At 45.3% G+C, this 18,809-nt stretch overlaps 2 protein-coding genes across 3 annotated transcripts in view; both read left to right on the top strand.

Annotated features, from left to right (window-relative positions):
• Positions 1 to 10,177, top strand: part of CEP44 (centrosomal protein 44) — an 18,505-nt gene extending 8,328 nt beyond the window's left edge. For both annotated transcript variants that reach the window (XM_015814885.1, XM_015814886.1), the window contains 4 exons: positions 725 to 800; positions 8,333 to 8,454; positions 8,579 to 8,616; positions 9,376 to 10,177. In XM_015814885.1, coding sequence (XP_015670371.1) covers positions 725 to 800; positions 8,333 to 8,454; positions 8,579 to 8,616; positions 9,376 to 9,451 — 312 coding nt within the window. In that variant the 3' untranslated portion in view covers positions 9,452 to 10,177. The remainder of the gene's footprint in view (positions 1 to 724; positions 801 to 8,332; positions 8,455 to 8,578; positions 8,617 to 9,375) is intronic.
• Positions 10,178 to 17,657: 7,480 nt separating this feature from the next.
• Positions 17,658 to 18,395, top strand: LOC107286514. The gene has a single exon (XM_015814892.1). The coding sequence runs from the start codon at positions 17,658 to 17,660 to the stop codon at positions 18,393 to 18,395; it is 738 nt and encodes a 245-aa protein (XP_015670378.1).
• The last annotated feature ends 414 nt before the right edge of the window (positions 18,396 to 18,809 follow it).

The following is an 18,809-nucleotide window of genomic DNA, read 5'->3' as shown; positions in this document are numbered from 1 at the left end:
GTCCTGCCTTCAGGTGCCTTGGAGAATAGCTTGACTCCCTCTTCTTTGTGGCAGCCCCTGAGATATTGGAACACTGCTATCATGTCCCCCCTCATCCTTCTCTTCGTTAAACTAGACATACCCAATTCCAGCAACCGTTCCTTATATGTTTTAGCCTCCAGTCCCCTAATCATCTTTGTTGCTCTTCTCTGTACTCTTTTTTAAAAATAAAAATAAAATAATGCAAGGATTTTGCATTCAGACCAAAAAATCCCAGTAACTATTTTACATAGAAAAAAAGTAATAGATCTAGTCCATGAAAGTTACATGATCAAAAGTCAATGGTATAGTACTGAATTTCTGATAATGAGACATAAGCTATGCAGTTGTTACTATATTTGATGTACTCCGATTTGAAACATGATCTACAAAAATATCACTTTATTTCATGTTACATAATATTTCAGTTCAGGGTTTGAAGATTATGTTCATCACATAGTGCCTATTCATGGATTCTGATACTGTAACTGCAGTAAAATAGGAAGATTGGATTTATATACCTAAGACTGTGATTCATGAATTAATGATAATTTTTGAAAATTAAGGCTATTTAGTATGTTACTAATATGTTATAAAAATGATTATAATATAACTTAGTTATTGCAGAAGTAGGACTGAAAACTTCAAAATAACTATTGTTTTACCACTACAGAGTTATTAATGGTAAAATATTTTATAATTTCAGGCTGATTTATATACAGAATTAAATAATGTGAGTGAAGAAGATTCTTCTAGCAGAAACACGACTCCATCTTCTTGTGGTAAGTACTTGTTGCAACTTTCCTCAATCTGTGTTTTTTTATTTATTTTTTGCTAAAGCTATTCATTTAAATATGCTACATTGCGTGGAAATTTAGTCAAACTGAATTTTAATTACTGTAACATAGAGTAGTCACTTTTTAAATACTGCCTTATTGTTATTTAGCAAGTTGACTTGCTATTTAGATTTTAGTTATTTCAATGTTTTTAATAAGATTTTCCGAGAAGAAAAATAAAAAATTGCTGACAAATATGTTCTGTTGTACTCTCAGAGAAAGAGTCTGAATCGGGAACAAATTTAATCTGTCTCTGTGGTTTCAACTGTATTGATTAGTATTTTTATTAACATATTGATTTTTCCTATTCTCTAAAGCATTATATTTTGATAGTAAGCTACAGTACTTCTGTAGAAGTACCAACCTATAAATTAATTTTAATGTGTGGCAGTTGGAAAAGTTTTAAAGTATAATAAAATACAGATGCTGTTTCTAAGCTCTGAGATCAATCAGTAAGTTTCATATGTTTTCTCCCTTTAGACACAATTAACTATTATTTTCTCAATATAAAAAGATAGGAAAAGAATGGAGAATCCACGAATACGAATGGGTTAAAGAAGTCCTCTAGCCCAATCAGACCAAATCAATCAAGTTGCCATGCCCCTGCTGGACTGGACCTTGCCCCAGTTTCGATTTGGTCTCAGCCCAGGACGGACGTGGAAACCTGGCTCCCAAAGCGAAAATTTTAGGAGGACAGGTCATATTTCCTTTTGTTTGATTCCCATTCGTGGATTTTTCATTCTCTTGCCATCTGGTCAGCGCACCATGACCAGCATTTGGGAGCAAGGACAGTACGCACGCTGCCCGGGGGATGGAATGGCTACCATCCCAGGGGCTGTACAAACCCCCCCCGCCCAGGACATGACAGTGGAGACAGCAAGAAAGGGGGAGGTAACATCTTTGAGACCCCCACCATGCCACCGCACCTGTTCGGACTGGCGCAATGTAACCACACCCCCGAAGGACGCGCAAGGGGTTAACACCCGTAGCCGCTCCACCATAGGACTAGTAACGCGCTCCCAGGCAGCAGCGCAGCGAAGGCATGAGGAGGAGAAAGCCACCGGCAAACTAGGAACGGCATTGGGGCCCCATAGAAGGAGAGAAGGGAGGTTGCCGATCGGATGGAGTATCAGAACGGGTGCCCGTGGAAACGCCCACCACCCCCACGATTGAACAACGGAACCTACGGACTGATCTGTGTGATGGGTTGGGGGTTGGTTGGAGGGACGGGAGGAAGGTCCCCATCGGAGGTAGGAATGGCACGGGTGTCAGTGAAATGGAAGGAAAGAACACAGTGGAGGTTGTGAGTGGATGCAGGATCCCTAGGACTGGACTTCACCGAAGGGAAAGCGGGGGTAATCATGATAAACATCAAAGGGGTGGAGATGGAATGGCCCCCAAGGATCGTGAAAGGGTGAATCAGCCCAAGGACGGGAGGCGTGTTCCAGCCTGGGAAAGCAGAGGACGCCCACCTGAGATACGGACACAAAAAAGGGGGGAGGGGGGCGGCAACACACATGTAGGTAAAGGAGGTAAGGAAGAATTAACTCAGTTTGCAGATGAGGCCAAGATTGGCCGGCCGGGATCTGTCACGAGATCTAGGAGCCGTGCGCAGACATGACTGTATTTATAAGCAAGCTCTCCCAGCATCCTGATTATACCCTGACGATGATGGCAGTTTTAGGCCATCGAAAGCTTGGTTTTATACTTCCTGGTGATCACTTTGTTGTCTTTTAAAAATATGTTCATACCCAGGAATCGATCTTCTATTTTTAATGTTATTTTATATATATATATATATATATATATATATATGTTTTTTAAGGTTTTCACGGGTGTTTATATGTGAGTCTTTGGTCATTCGGGTTTTCTCCCGTGTAAGATTAGAAGTATCATAGCGACGTTTCGATGAAATCACATTCATCATCATCAGGCTTGTGCTTTTAGCTTTGTGCTTCTCAGTGTAATATGAAATGTCTGCTGNATATATATATATATATATATATATATATATATATATATATATATATATATATATATATATATATATATATATATATATATATATATATATGGGAGAGGAGACCTCCCTTAGTAACACGCGGCATCTGTCGCAAAGTATGATTCCGTGCTTAACGTGGGCCGGACTTCACAGTTTCTCGTGTAGGCCTGTACCACCTCGGTGGGCCGTAGCCGTATCTCCTGCAGACCAGGACAGCTTCACCGATCTGCTGGAAAACTCCTGATAATTATGGCGGACAACACCGTTCCACAGGCTTCCACCTCCAGTGGAAATAATAAACACAAGTCATCCAACCAAGAAGCGGCCGCGAAAATCAAGGCCAAAACCAAAAGAACATCTAAGGCGGCTGAAAAGCAGGCTGGTCGCAGACACAGGGCGTTAGAAAGGTAATTTTCCAAAGCCCAAAAACGTGCAGCGGAGGGCCCGATTCCCTTGGCTCCTCCCCCCATTGCATCAACAGTGGGGGACCCCCGGCCCTTGTCCTTTGTGCGGGCTTGGTCTCCAGAACAGAATATAGATCAGGATCTCTCACTTGGGTTTAGCCAGGATCACCTTTCTCTTTTTGAGCAGGATCTAAGAGTGCAGACCCAGGATCCGCCACCAGGAGCCGAGTTCACCCCTCCCACAGTGGTGGGTGGAGTCTCGGAGAGTTTTTCCCTTGCAGGTCCATCTCAGGCTCCATCAGCTTCATTCACTCCTACGGCGGTGGGACTCCGCCCCCTGGAGTATTCTTCATTTACGGACCAACTCCAGACCATGATTTCTCAGGCTGTTGCTCAAGCTATGGCTTCTTCAGCACGTGCCTCAGCGACCCCGGGGACGTCACACCCTCTCCTTTGTGCGGGGACTTCACGGTCCAGGGATTATCAGTACCCGGATCTGGCTTCTCTACCACATTCCTGTGGGAGCGAGGTGTCCGAATATTCGGAGCAGGTCTTCGAAGAGGGTCAGTGGTCCGATGTTGAGGAGGCGCATACGGAGGCCCTTCCCTTTGGTAGGTTTGTTCAACCCTACTTCTTTTTCTTCTCTTTTACGCAGATTCCTTGTCCTCCCATGTTTCTAAAATCGGTGCGGGATCAATGGGGTTCCCCAGGCACCTTTTCTGCCCTCAGGGGGATTGACCGTAAACTCACTCAGGTTTCGACCCTGAATGAGGTGTTGGAGGTTCCAGGAGTGGACGAGTCCCTTACTCCCATCCTTTCAGAATCCAAGATTCCAGGCGACATGTTGGAGGCGTTGAAGGTCGAGGACAAAAAATCAGAGGTTTCCTTACGTAGGACAGACCAGGCCTCAGCATGGGCGTTAATAGCTTCCACATTGAATTCCTTTTTCGCCAGGATCTCTCTGATCTGGCTACGTGAACTCCAGTCCAGAATCTCCCCAGAGGAGGTAAGGGTACACCAAGATGTGACCAAGTTGCGGGCAGCCTTGGAATACATGGCAGACGTGTCCCTCCAAGCGGCTAGGTTCTCTGCCCGGGCCATAGCCTCCAACGTCGCCGCACGTAGATTATTTTGGCTTAGGAATTGGCATGCCGACACCAAGCACAAATGGAGGGCGGCTGTGGCCCTGTACCAGAGCGGTCGCCTCTTTGGGGAGGCCCTCACTTCGTACCTGGTGGAAAACAGGGAAAAGAGGAGGGTACTTTACCATCTGTCCAAAAGATCAGGCAGGCGTTTCGCCCCATATAACCGTCGCCTTCCCTTTCGATCGGAATTGGAACCGACCTCAGCAGGAACCGACCTCAGCAGGCCCTTTTCAGCAGGACCGGACCGCTCCTTGGACCGGTCCAGTTACAGAGACAGGCCCAGACAGCAGGTTCTGAACAAACGTCTTTTTCAAGGCAGAGGAGGTCGCCCCTTCCATAGGTCAAGGTGACTTGGGGTGGACCCGTCCCATAGGCGGCAGACTGACTTACTACATTCGCAAATGGGAGGACACCACCACGGACGCTTGGGTGCTCACCACCATCAGGGATGGCTTGTCCCTGGAATTTGTGACAACCCCCCCCTCGACGCTACATCACCTGTCCCGTCGCGGAATCCCGTAAAAGGCCTCATGCAGGAAGCCATTCAACATTTCTTAAGCATAGAGGCCATAGAGCGGTACCGTCGGACCAACTGGGGCAGGGGTTTTACTCCATCCTATTCGTAGTACCGAAATCTTCAGGGGGATGGAGGGCAATACTGGACCTCAAGGTTCTAAACTTGCATCTGTCGTATCGCAGGTTCAAGATGCAGACACTTCAATCCATCTTGGCCAGCGTACGGCAGGGGGACTTCCTGACATCAGTAGCCCTTACAGAGGCATACCTTCACATCCCCATTCATCCGAATCATAGAAAATTCCTCAGGTTCAGGTACTCCAACCATCATTTCCAATACAAGGCTCTCCTGTTTGGCCTATCGTCGGCTCCCAGGGTTTTCACCAAGATCCTGGCGATACTTGCTGCACATCTCAGGTCGGTCCCAATTCGCGTTCAGTGCTACATGGTCGTCCTCTGCACCGAACGCACTGACGGACCTGGAGCTAACCATAGGGACGCTTTAAGGTCATGGTTTCTTAATCAATTTTCAAAAGAGCCACTTGATTCCAGCCATTCGTCTATTGCACTTAGGGGCTATAATAGACACAACCCTTTGTCAAGTATTCCTATTGCAGGAGCGTCAAGTCAGCATCCATACTCTGGTCCTCAAGGTCCGCAGGGAACGGCGGGTGACCCTAGCCCTGCTCTCCCAACTGTTGGGGAAACTAATTTCCTGCATTGCCATAGTTCCTTGGGCCAGACTTCACACAAGACAGCTCCAGTGGTTCTTACTTCCCTACCAAAGACGGGGCATAAGCTCTTTTCCCCAGAGGGTATGAGTTCCAGCACAAATGCTCAGATCCCTTCTCTGGTGGCTCTCCCCAGCTTTGTCCAAGGGGTCCCTTTTCAGGGAGCCCGTTCATGTGACCTTGACCACGGACGCCAGTCTATTTGGCTGGGGGGCACACCTCCAACTTCAATTCTCTTAGGGCCGGTGGTCCCAGCAAGACCTCAGACAAAACATCAACTGGCTGGAACTCAGGGCTATACGCCTGGCACTTTGCCATTTCCGCAGAACGATTGTGGGGTGCCATGTGTTGGTTCTGACTGACAATGTGACGGCAAAGGCCCATGTTAACCGGCAGGGCAGTACTCGATCGTGGCCCCTGATTTCTGAGGCCCGGTTACTGGGATCATGGGCGGAGCGGAATCTTCTTTCCCTGAAGGCGAAGCACATTTCAGGGGAGGCGAACCGGCAAGCAGATTATCTGAGTCGCTCTACGGTAGCCCATTCAGAATGGAGTCTGCATCCACGTCTCTTCAGAGAGATCGCGCAGCGGTTCGTTCAACCGAGTGTCGACCTATTCGCCTCCCCGGTGAACGCTCATATCCCACAGTTCTTCTCCCGTTTCCCCTCTCGGGTCGGAGGGAGTAGACGCTCTCTGCAGCCCTTGGCCTGGGGGACTGCTATACGCCTTCCCACTGTTTCCCCTGATTCCAGCGATCATCAGAAAACTTACAGGAACAAGCGGAGCTGATATTTGTACTGGCCGAGGTGACCATGGTTTGCGGATCTCATGAGCCTCGCCGTAGCTCCTCTGTGGAGGATTCCTCCAGATCGGATAATCCTGCTAAAGGGGGTCATACGACACCGAGACCTGCAGTGGCTCCAGTTGACCGCCTGGCATCTGAACGCCAGATCCTGACCCGGGGTTCATACTCAAGAGTGATCTCAATGATCCAAGCCTCTCAGCGGCCGGCAACAAATCGGATATACGATGCCATCTGGCGGAACTTCTGTCGCTGGTGTGACCAAAATAGTTTGTCCATTTTTTCTGTTACTATTCCGAGGATACTCGAATATCTCCTGGAAGGCCTAGGCAGGTGGCGGCCATAGGCAGGTGGCGGCTTTCTCCACGGTTTTCACCTGTGCCAATTCCGCGCCATTGTCTGAACACCGAGGGTTCGATCCTTTATCAAGGGGGTTACAAACAGTAAGCCTCCTGTAGTCCATCGTTACCCCACTTGGGAGTTACCATGGGTTCTACAGGCTCTTACAGGAACCCCTTTTGAACCCATCAGATCTTGCACTCTGAGACACTTGTCCCTTAAAGTGGCCTTAATAGCAGTGACATCGGCAAGGCGCGTCTCAGAATTAGCAGCTTTTTCCGTGAGGGAAGACCTATGCACCTTTCACCAGGACAGAGTGGTCCTATGGTTGGACCCCTCATTCATTCCTAAGGTTAACACCTTATTCCATAGGGCACAGGAGGTTGTATTGCCGGACTTTTGTCCTAACCCATCACATGACTTAGAGAGGCAATGGCATGCTCTAGATGTCCGCAGGGCCCTGCAATATTACATTAAACGGACAGCTACCTTTCGTAGATCGGAGGCACTTTTTGTATCTTTCCATCCGGCTTCTAAAGGTCAGAAAGTCTCTTCTTCTACTATTGCCAGGTGGATCAAGGCCTGCATCGCGGAGTCGTACCGGGTACGCTCCCTACCTGTGCCCAGCCGTCTGACAGCACACTCCACACGCATTGCCTCTAAATCAGCTGCGTGGCACACTCAGGCTTCTATCGTTGACATTTGTAGGGTGGCGACGTGGTCTTCGCCTTCCCCCTTTATCCATCATTACATGCTTGATAAATTTGCCTCTGTAGATGCCTCCTTCGGCCGCCGTGTTTTACAACAGGTGGTTCAGTCAGCGTCGACACTTGACCAGCCTGTTTCCCACCCGTAGGGTCACATGGGCTTTGATATGTCCCATTTGTGGATTCTCCATTTTTTCCCATGCTGGAGAAGGGGCGTTGTCTTACCTGAATGGCTTTTCTCAGCATGAAGAATGGAGAATCCACCCCCTCCCCTTTTTGAAATTCACAGTCAGGTCAGTGTCAGTAACTGGGAGCCAACACGTCACACAGTCTTTAGCTTCGCCCTTTTCAAAACTGGGGCAAGGTCCAGTCCAGCAGGGGCATGGCAACTTGATTGATTTGGTCTGATTGGGCTAGAGGACTTCTTTAACCCATTCGTATTCGTGGATTCTTCATGCTGAGAAAAGGTGTTCAGGTAAGACAACGCCCCTTTCCATAGAGGGTTTTGTTGTTTTATAAAAATAATCTGTAGCTACATCAAACATTTTCTAACAGAAGCAGAGAAATTACAGATTCACATTGTATTTCTTTAAACTCTGTAGAAAAGGTTTATGTTGGGAAAGATTGTACAAGTAATTTATCAGGTTGCATTGATTATAATACGGTAGTAATTTACATTATATTCACATCTGAATTCATCTGAGAACATTGCTTTATGAGTTCTTACCAGTTTCTTTTATGAATATATTCTGTAAATCAGACTATATGATAATTAGCCCAATTAAAGTGTGTAAAGGCAAAGCTGATCTTTAAAATGTGAATTTATTCCCAGATAAAGAGAGAGTAGAATTGCCAGACAGTCCTCATCAGTCATCTGGATATAGTTCATTGTTATCTGCAGATCCATCTCCCAAAGCCCTGGCTGTTAATGATGATGTGTCAGAGGTTTCAAAAGTAAGTTAAAACTGGCACATATATATTTTGGCAGAGCTATAGAAAATTTGTGATTTTATTTGTCGTTGATAATGCAAGTGTATAAAGTTAAAATTCTTGCTTTTAAATTGCTTTTAAATTGTAGGAAACAACAATCCAAAAAATGGAAAGAATAAACAAAATGTAAGTAAGAGGATCCAGTTTTATTTTTTAGCAAACAAGATTTCAAATGTAGATACAGAATACAGAAAACAATGTAATGGATATCAGATGAAGTGAACAGAATCTTTCATTACATGCAGCCATAAACTTCTATTTGCTATTTTAGATATGCATAAATGCATAAAAATGCACAAAGAAAATCTCATTTCAATTTCACTTGAATACACCACTCAGAGTTAATGGACATTGTACTTTAACTGAAATTCCTCTTCCTCATTAAATTATGAGTGTACTGTACATGTGTTTTCCATACTCCTATGAGGTAGTATTTTCTTAAAATTGTATTAGACAATGGATCAAACTAAAGTTCTTTATTATTAAAGCATCACATTGTTTTCCAAAAACAAAAATAATTTTTGTTTTTGGAAGACAATATGAGATGCTTTAATAATAAAGTTTAAAGTATTTATTTGCTAAACTTTTTTTTCTATTAGAAGTGCTTTACTGGATTAAGTAGTAATCTGGTTTGAAAAAGCAGTGATGTTTTGTTGGAAAGTATTTTTTTAAAGCTCATAATTTTTAATTTTCTACTGAGAAATATTTAAACTATTATTGATTTTTAAAATTAAAAACTCATTTAACATAATGGAATATGTCTGTCCAATCATATCTCTATGAAATTACATAAATTTACCAATTTTTAATATAGATACAAAATTGCTACTGTTTTTATATTTTGGAAGAGTCATTTAACTTTGTTTACGTATTTTATGTCTTAAGGGTTGAGGAAACTTCAGAATTGTTGAAGATTTCACGTAACACCTCTTCAGAGTATTCTGTTCAGCCAGAGAACTGAAACTAATTATGTGTGTCCTTGAACTTTTTTAGAACTCTTTTGTTGTGTTTGGGATTGAAATTATTTAAACTATTTTTCTATATATATATATAGTATATATCTGTGCCATTGATATGTATCATTTCATTACAAATAACTCAATATGTGGCAACATTAATGTACTCAGTCTATTTTTGTAACAAAATTTGCTGGCATTAGGTTAAATGGTATATAGTTTTAAAGAACTGGCTCAATGAGTATATTTTATATTTTGTTGGAAATATTCTATCTGTGGCTTGCATATTATACCTAAGGAAAATATATATGTGCCATCAGTAAAGTGTGCAAGCCTTTTACACATATTGTATATATATTGTTTTTTAACTTAGCTTAAATACATTCAGATATATTTTAATATTTATCTGTGAACAGAGCAGCAATACATTTCAGCTTTCAGCGTGCATGATAAAGTAAAGGCTATTTTGATAAAAGTTATTCAATACATAAATAAGATTTTGAGATTTTGACTGGTAAATATGATGAATATTTTAGTGCTAGATAACCTGACACATTTTAAAATCAGAGGGACAGATGGAGACCATTGGGTTGGTATATAAAAATGCACACTTTTATGATTTGAAGCCGTATAAATGATTCTTTGGAGATTAAAGTCAATGTAAAATAGTCATAAATATGATTTATTTGGTGAGAAATACCTAAGGAATTGGGGAAAGGAATAAATGTCTTTAAATTGTTTCATATTTATATGTTACATTGGGAAGTTTTTAATTATATTAATCATACTTCCATATGTTCATATCAAAAGATATTTATCGCATTTATCATCGATATTTTTTTAATACCATGTTTCCCGAAAATAAGACCGGGCGGGTCTTAATTTTTTTTGGGGGGCCTCCAAAAGAGGCACCAGGTCTTATATTTGGGGTAGGCCTTACCTCACCTTTGGCACTGAAAGCCCCACCCAGCCGGTCTACTTCTTCTGGGGCTGAAGTTCTGCAGCTGCATTCAGGCCTGCATTTTGCAATTAGGCCTTTCCAGAAGGCCTAAACAGTCGAGTACCAAGCAATGGATTCAATCCATTGCTTGGTGCTTGGCTGTTGAGGTCTTGCAGAACCGAGCTATGGATTGAATCCATAGCTCGGTTCTTGGCTGCTCAGGCCTTCCGGAAAGCCCTGTGACTGAGAAATGCAGGCCTGGCTGCAGAAGAGGCCTCAGAAGAAGAAGTGGGCCGGCAAGGAGAGGCCTGGCTGCAAGGTAAGTGGGTGCAGGCGAATGGGGCAGCTCCACACGCCACCCTTGCCCTAGCTTGTGCCTCGCCCCAAAACTAGGGCTTATTTTTGGGATAGGGCTTATATTAGGCCCACCCCCAAAATCAAGCTAGGGCTTATTGTTGGTGTAGGCCTTCCTTTCGGGGAAACACGGTAGTAGGGTCTGAAAATGTGGGAAAGCAGTTTCTGTAAAAGTAATTTGGAGGGGGGGAAGGGAGGCATATGTCCCCTGTGTTAAACTAGCTCTGTTTAAGCTAGTTTATACTGTGTCTTAGCTATTTCTTAAAAGGAAGTTTCTCAAAAGTTAATCATATTCCCAGATTGTAAAAAGTAAAGCAGAAGCATAATCTTTCTAAGTAAATATATATCTATTTAGCTAACCACATAATATTAATAGTATAGTCCTACTATACTAAGTAATATTTTAAGTAATTAAGTACTATTTTAAGTAATTAATTCAAATTGCTTTTCACAATATTGGGATATTATTGAGCAATGCGGAATTACATCATAATTTATATTTATTCAACTATGTATAATAGAATTGCTAATATTCTTTTTATTTCTGTTGGAAGTAAGAACAAATTGAGAAGACACATTTATTACATGAAAGATATTTTTCCCTAAATTTTCAGTGGTAAGAATTATGACAGTAATTGACCCTGGAATTATGGTCCTAAGTCATGGAAGTCATTAAACAGGTCATCAAGCTACCGTACCCGATTTATCTTTTTTGCAGCAGTCATTAAGCGAATGCCATGGTCATTAAGAGAACCTGTTTTCTTCAATGAGTGTTTTTTGCTGGGAGTAAATGCTATAAATCAGCAAAAAACCCACTGAAAATAAGTCATGTGACCATAGGATGCTGCAAATGGCCATATATGCGAGCTGATTGCCAAGTGCTCAAAATGTGACTACAAGTGGATGGCTGTCCGAACTCTGGAACTGGTCATAAGGAGCTCTGAGGAGCTCTGTTGTGAAATTGAATGCCTGTAAGCTGCCTAGAATTGCCTTCGTGAGATGGGCAGCATGGAAGTTTAATAAATAAAAACATTGAATGGTCACTAAACAATTGGTTGTTAAATGAGAGCTAGCTCTATAGCATTAAATAATTTTACTTACAACAAGAAGAAAAGAGGAAATCAAGCATATAAAACAGTATAAAATTTCCAGTTTTCGAATAGTGAGGAAAGTTCTTCAGATTAATTAAATTAATTAGAACAGATGCTATACTTGATCTTAGCCAAAACTCATGGAATAACTGCACAATTGACAGCGATAAATTATTCAGGGATAAATCCTGTAACTACATAAAATATCAGTTCCATTTCTAATATGTTTGCTCAAAACTGTGATTAAAAATTATAAGCATTACAAAATGCAGCACAATTTAATGATCAAGATATCCTTTAAAAGCACTTTTATACATAACAAATTAATTCTATATTTTGAGCATACCATTTCCAACTAATAACAAAATCTATTTTTTTCCATTTTACATGCACGTTTATTATTTAGTGCATGGTGAGAACATGACAGAAGAGAAGTAAACATCTATACACAGTCCACGTAATTATAAGTAAAACTTATATAGGGATATGGCAGTGGCCTCATAACTGGATGTCCAATTCAGCTGTCCAGTGATCGCCTCTGGTGTTGTTTCATGCAGATCTAGGGAATCAGAATGCATGTTGTAGGCAATCTTGATCAATATGTTTAATCATTTGCATATCAGTAGCACAATTGCAACAACAGGACTCTCCATTCCCACTGATACAGGGCACCTATATCACACCTAATTCTGTTCAATTTTGATCAAACAGAGAGAAGCAAGTCAAAACCAGGTGGTTTGGTAGAGGGATCACTAATGGTCAGACTCCAAGAAGGTATCTTGGACCATTTCTCTTTCCAGGCATCTCAGGGTTAAACTGGGTAAATGTTAAGTGAATAGCTGTTTTCCAAGCTGTCCTATGGGATTTCAATCTTGTGATGGGCTGTGCATTGTCCTGGTGAATAGGGAGGACCTTGTTCTGTATCCTTGATCATAGCTGAACAAGATGTTGTCTTCTAATGTGGGGCAGTATGATATTGCTAAGTACTGGTAATCAGTGCATAAGAGTGAGATACAACTTTATAACTAAAGTTACAATCTGGAAAATATGTTCCCTAAAAAGAATACCAGTATAGCTATAATATAACTTCAAATTAATTAAACAAACTTATGCTGTGGGGGCACAATGGTTAAAATACAGTATTACATGATAACTTTACATTCCACTGCCAGGAGTTCGATCCTGACTGGCTCTAGGTTGACTCATCCTTCCATCCTTCCATGGTCTGTAAAATGAGGACTCAGATTGCTGGAGATAAGATGCTGTCTAATAAAGGAGAATATTTGTAGCTCAGAGTTGACATGAAGGATCCTTGGTGCTCTCTGAGCTTGCTTGTTTTCTTTCAGACATTTCATTACCCAAACTACAATAGATAACATCATGAGTGCTAGTATGGAGTGCTGTTTGCTGTCAGTTTATATTCTAGTGGCTTGCCTGTCAGTGTTGGTGGGACTAGTCTTAGACATTCTTTGATTGGACTGTTCGCTGTTGGCTTCTTTGGAAGTTTTTTCATTGGGGTATTGTTTACTTGATTGTTGGTCTGATGTTAACCATTAATCAGACCAATAATCAAGTAAACAATAAAGTGGAAACTGCCAAAGAAGCAAACAGCTCATTCTCCAGCATGATGGATGGAGAATCCACGAGTGGGTTGTCTTAATCCTCCTGCTCAAATTAGACTAAGTCTGGAAAGTTGCCACACCTCCTACTGGGCTAGAGCACCCCAGTTTACGACTTAGTCTCTTGCTCAGCAGACGCGTAAATTGTGCTCCTTTCCAGATTTAGCTGCAGGTTGTATTCTTTCCACTCGTGGATTTTCCTCCTTCATTACCTTAATTGGAAAATAATTGGAATTAATTTGGCTCACTTTCCCTCTAAAATTGAACTTATAAATTTCACCTTGCACTGAGGAGAATTTCTATCAGCCTTCAGGGTTGCCCTGCAGGCTGCAGTCTCCTGCCCTTCAGGAGAGGCTTCGCTCCACGCAAGTCCTTCCGAAGACTCGAAATTGCACCAGCTGTTGAGTCCTTGAGGCTTCTCGCTGGAGCCGTCACAGTGATTTCGGCGTTCCTCAGCGTTTTCCCTCGCCATCAGACGATCCCTCACAGAATCGTCTGCCTCTCTTTGAACCGGCTGCCTGATTCAGCAGTTCACAGCAGCGCCGAATTTCACCCCTTAAGCCCTTAGACGATCGGCCATTTCGGCCTCTAATCTGATAAGGCCATCACTGGAGGCAGCGTTCCTGCCGGGGCTCTAGATATCATAGAGGCCGTTAATTTGAGCGTGAAAATAGCCTGGCCACCATTTTGGGTGCGGCACATTCGGCCTGAGCTGCATTCGAGCCTCTAGCCAAGAATTGCTTGAAGGCCAGATTTGGGGCGCAGATCACGTGGCCGCCATTTTGAGCATTGCGCGAAGGGCTTCATTCGATTTTCCAGCCTGTAGGCTTCAGTCAATTGGGGCCCTTACTACCATTTTACCATTTTGCCAGCCGTTGCGTTTTCAATTTGGGGAGGGCAATCTCGCCCCTGTGGGGTCTTATTGCCTGGTCTTACACCCCCATCCCCCCCACTCTAAGCAGTCAGGCCTGCACATGCAGAGAGTTACCCCTGGGGGGGAGACTGAGTCAGGTGGTCATCTGTAGAGCGTGCGGGCACTGTGCCGCCACGATTGGCCTCGCTGACAACAGCTAAGTCTTTGTCAGCCATTTATTAGAGTATTGGTCAGAGCTACCTGGGTCCAGGCTTGGACACACGGTTTTCCCGTATTTTTTTCTGCTCCACATTGCGGGATTCCTCCCGGCCTATCACTAGGATATCCCACTGAAATGGCAGATAATTTGGTTCCTCAGTCTGCACAGGGCGTTCCAGACTTCCCGCCAGAAAGAAACACAAATCTTCCACAATGGAAGCGGCGGGGAGGCTTAAGGCCAAGGCCAGGGCTCAGTCCAGTAGGAAGCCCTCGAAAGCAGCTGAGAAGGAGGCCAATAGACGTCATCAAGGCCTTGGAGAAGGAGTTCTCCAAGGCGCAGAAAGTGACTCCAGGTGAGACAGACATTAACACTCCTGCTCCACCTGTGATGTCACTGTTCGAGCCGCAGTTAGTTCCCTCTAATCTAGCCCCACGGGCTTGGTCTCCTCAAAGGGAGACTGTACAGATGGAATCCACTTTCCCTAGCCAGGGTTTAGAACCGCGGAGGGTTTCCCCTCCAGTCACGGTACAATCAGGCGGAGGCCACCTTTACGCCCACCGCAGCGGGGCTTCGTCCCACTGAGACGCAGGTAGCGTGGCCTGATCAATTTCAAACAATGATGGCTCAGGCCTTCGCCCAGGTTATGGCCTCTTTCGTTTACCAGCGGCCCCGACAGGAACCTGCAGTTCCACTAAGGACATTTCCTCAGACAGAGGCCCCTGCATTTTCTCATTCGTCTTCGATCAGATCCTCTCAGGACGAGGAATCAGACTCTGAGGACTTCGAGCCATCGGGCTTACTTCTGTCAGACGAGGAGGCTTCTTCGGATCCATCGCCGCTCACCGGCTTGTTTGACCAGTCACTGTTTGGTTCGCTGCTTCTCAAGGCGTGCACCTCAGCTAACATCACCCTGGAGCAAGAGTCAACCGGCTCCTTCTACCTCCCAGGACCCAAATCCATTGTACTCTGAGCCGGTGGTTGCACAGAAACATATTCCCTGCCCGCCTTTCTTTCACAACACGGTCCAGAAGCAGTGGGCAAACCTGGGCTCCCTCCCCACGATGGGTGTATCGGAGAAAAAGCTCTTTAATGTGGCTCCTTCCTTCTCATTGTTACTAGAGGTTCCTCTAGTGGATGAACCGTTAAATTATCTGTTTTCTAATCCCACTGTTCCATGGAACATGGCCGAAGCTCTGAAGGCGGAGGACAGGAGATTTGAATCTGCCTTACGCGGGTCCCATCAGGCTTCGGCGTGGTCGGTGAAGGCGTCTACATCCCTAACCTTTTTTGCCCGGGCCTCCATCATATGGCTTCGTGAACTCCAGGATATGGTTCCCCCAGACCAGGTTCGCGCGCATCAGAACCTGGGTTTGTTGGTGGCAACATCACAATACATGGCAAACGCTTCTTTTTATGCCATAGCCGCAGACGTCTCAGCCCGCAGACCTCTCTGGCTCAAACAGTGGCGAGCGGACTTAAAGTCTAAGTGGCGTTTGGCTACCGCTCCTTACAGTGGAGGTCAGCTTTTCAGTGAGACCCTCAACCCTTATCTGGTAGAGGGTAAAGACAAACGAAAAGTTATGATACATAATAGGAGAGCGGATAGGCTGTCCCAACAATACTTTCGCAGACAGTCCTTTCATTCGGCTTCCACTTGGGACTGGCCTCAACCCCCTTGTTCCTTTCCCCCCAGACCAGATCGTCCTCAGGACCGTCCTGCGCCCAGGGCCAGAACGCAATTCCAGGCCAAGCAGCCCTTTCGAGGTTCAGGAGGACGTCCTTTTAGAAGGACCAAGTGACTCCAGGGACGCTTCTCCCATAGATGGCCGACTCCCTCTTCGCCAGCATATGGGAAGCCACCACCATAGACTCCTGGGTGTTAAACACCATCACGGTCTAGCCCTGGAATTCTTGTCCAGTTCTCCAGAACGTTTCCGGTCTTGTCCTACCCCCAGGAACACAATCAAAGTGGGTCTCAAGTCAGAGGCTATTTCCCATTTGTTACAAATAAGGGCCATAGAGCCAGTTCCGGAGGATCAGAAGGGGACGGGGGGGTTATTCCAATCTTTTTGTCATTCCAAAGTCTTCAGGGGGCTGGAGAGCAATATTGGATTTAAAAAAGCTAAATTCCCACCTGACTTACAGGAAGTTCAAAATGCAAACGCTCCAGTCTATCCTAGCCAGCATCAGGAGGGGAGACTTCCTGACATTTATAGACTTAACGGAGGCGTATTTGCATATTCCCATCCTCCCTGGACATCGCAAGTTCCTCAGATTTTGCCATGCCTGTCAACATTTCCAATACAGAGCACTTCCATTCGGTCTCTCCTCGGCCCCTCGAGTATTCACGAAGGTCTTGGCAGTGCTGGCCGCCTACCTGAGACAAATTCGGATACGAGTTCAGTGCTATTTGGATGATATTCTGATCCAGTCTCCATCCTTCCAGTTGGCTCAATCGGACCTAACACTCACCTTCAGGCCCATAGGTTTTCTGTAAATTTCCAAAAAAGTCACCAGCTCTTCCAGCCAGAAAGTACGAGTTCCACGCCAGGTATTGAACTCCCTTTGGTGGTGGGTCTCCCAGCAATGACAAAGGGCGCCCTGTTCAAAGAACCAGTCAGGCTTACCCTGACTACGGATGCCAGCCTGTTCGGCTGGGGAGCACACCTTCAGTTGGAGTTGGCTCAGGGTCGGTGGTCCCAGGCAGACTTGAAACACAATATAAACTGGTTAGAGCTCAGGGCCATACATCTAGCCTTACGCCACTTCAGCAGCAGGGTGGCGGGGCAGCATGTCCTGGCACTCACTGACAATGTTGCAGTGAAACCTCATGTGAACAGACAAGGGGGGACCCGGTCCAGGCCTCTCATGGAGGAGGCCCAGTTGTTGAGTTCTTGGGCGGAGACCAACCTTTGTTCCATCAAGGCGGAACACATCTCCGGAGAGGTGAATCAGCAGGCAGACTCCTTGAGCAGGTCAACAGTGGACCACTCCAAGTGGCGCCTGGACCCTGGCTTGTTCAGGGAGATCGTGGACAGGTTTGGCCGTCTAACATTAGACCTCTTTGCCTCCAGCCAATTCCCAACTTCCAAGATTTTTTTCCAGGTTCCTATCTCCGAGAGCAGAAGGGACGGATGCCCTCCGCAGCCCCTGGCCCAGGGAGCTGTTTTATGCCTTTCCCCCCTTCCTCTGATTCCGGCGACAATCCACAAGATCCTGCACGAACGGGCGGAGGTCGTTCTAATTTCTCCACATTGGCCGAGACATCCGTGGTTCGCCGATCTGGTGGAGCTTTCCATCTCCCCCCCCCCGAGGATCCCTCCAGGTCGTATTGCCCTCAGCCAGGGAGTCCTTCGACATCCAGATCCTCAGTGGCTCCAACTAACCACTTGGCACTTGAGCGGCGGGCCCTGACCCGGGATTCTTATTCGTCGAGGGTGATCGCCATGATTCAGCAATCCAAGTGCCCCTCTACGAATAGAATTTACGATGCCACATGGAGAAACTTTTGTCTCTGGTGTTCAGGACACCAGGTCCAACTCTCGGCCATCACTATCCCGATAGTTCTAGAATATCTGATGGACGGGTTGGAAAAAGGATTATCACTCAACACCATCCGCAGACAGGTTTTGGTCCTATCCACGGTGCTTTGTGACAATTCTGCCCCTTTGGCACACCACCCTACGGTGTGTTCCTTTATCAAGGGGGCGACTAACGCCAAGCCACCAGCGGTCCATCGTTATCCCTCTTGGGACCTATCCCGGGTCTTACAGGCCCTTACCTCGCCACCGTTTGAACCCATTAAGGCATGTACGCTGCGGCTACTGTCTATGAAGGTGGCTTTCCTCGTAGCGGTCTCGTCAGCCAGGTGAATATCAGAGCTGGCTGTCCTCTCTGTGCATTTTCCATGCAGACAGGGTGACCCTTCGCCTGGATCCTTCATTTGTCCCCAAGGTTAATTCCTTGTACCACAGGTCCCAGAAGGTGGTGCTTCCTAATTTCTGCCCTCGCCCATCTCATGAACTAGAAAAACGATGGCACACTCTGGACGTTCGCAGGGCCCTGCGATGTTATATCAAACAGACTTCTGCCTTCCGTAAATCCGAGGCACTGTTTGTTTCCTTTCAACCCTCTTCCATGGGTCAGAAGATTTCCTCCTCGACCATAGGCAGGTGGATTAGGGCTTGAATTGCGCAAGCATACCAGTCACATTCATTGCCTGTTCTTGGTTGCATCACTGCCCATTCCACCCACAGTGCTGCTACATCGGCGGCTTGGGTGACCCA

This window comes from Protobothrops mucrosquamatus, unplaced genomic scaffold, assembly GCF_001527695.2.
Source record: "Protobothrops mucrosquamatus isolate PMUCROS unplaced genomic scaffold, P.Mucros_1.0 scaffold292, whole genome shotgun sequence".
NCBI classification, from domain to species: domain Eukaryota; kingdom Metazoa; phylum Chordata; class Lepidosauria; order Squamata; family Viperidae; genus Protobothrops; species Protobothrops mucrosquamatus.
Note: the sequence above shows the minus strand (reverse complement) of the source record. Positions and strands in the feature narration are given on the sequence as shown.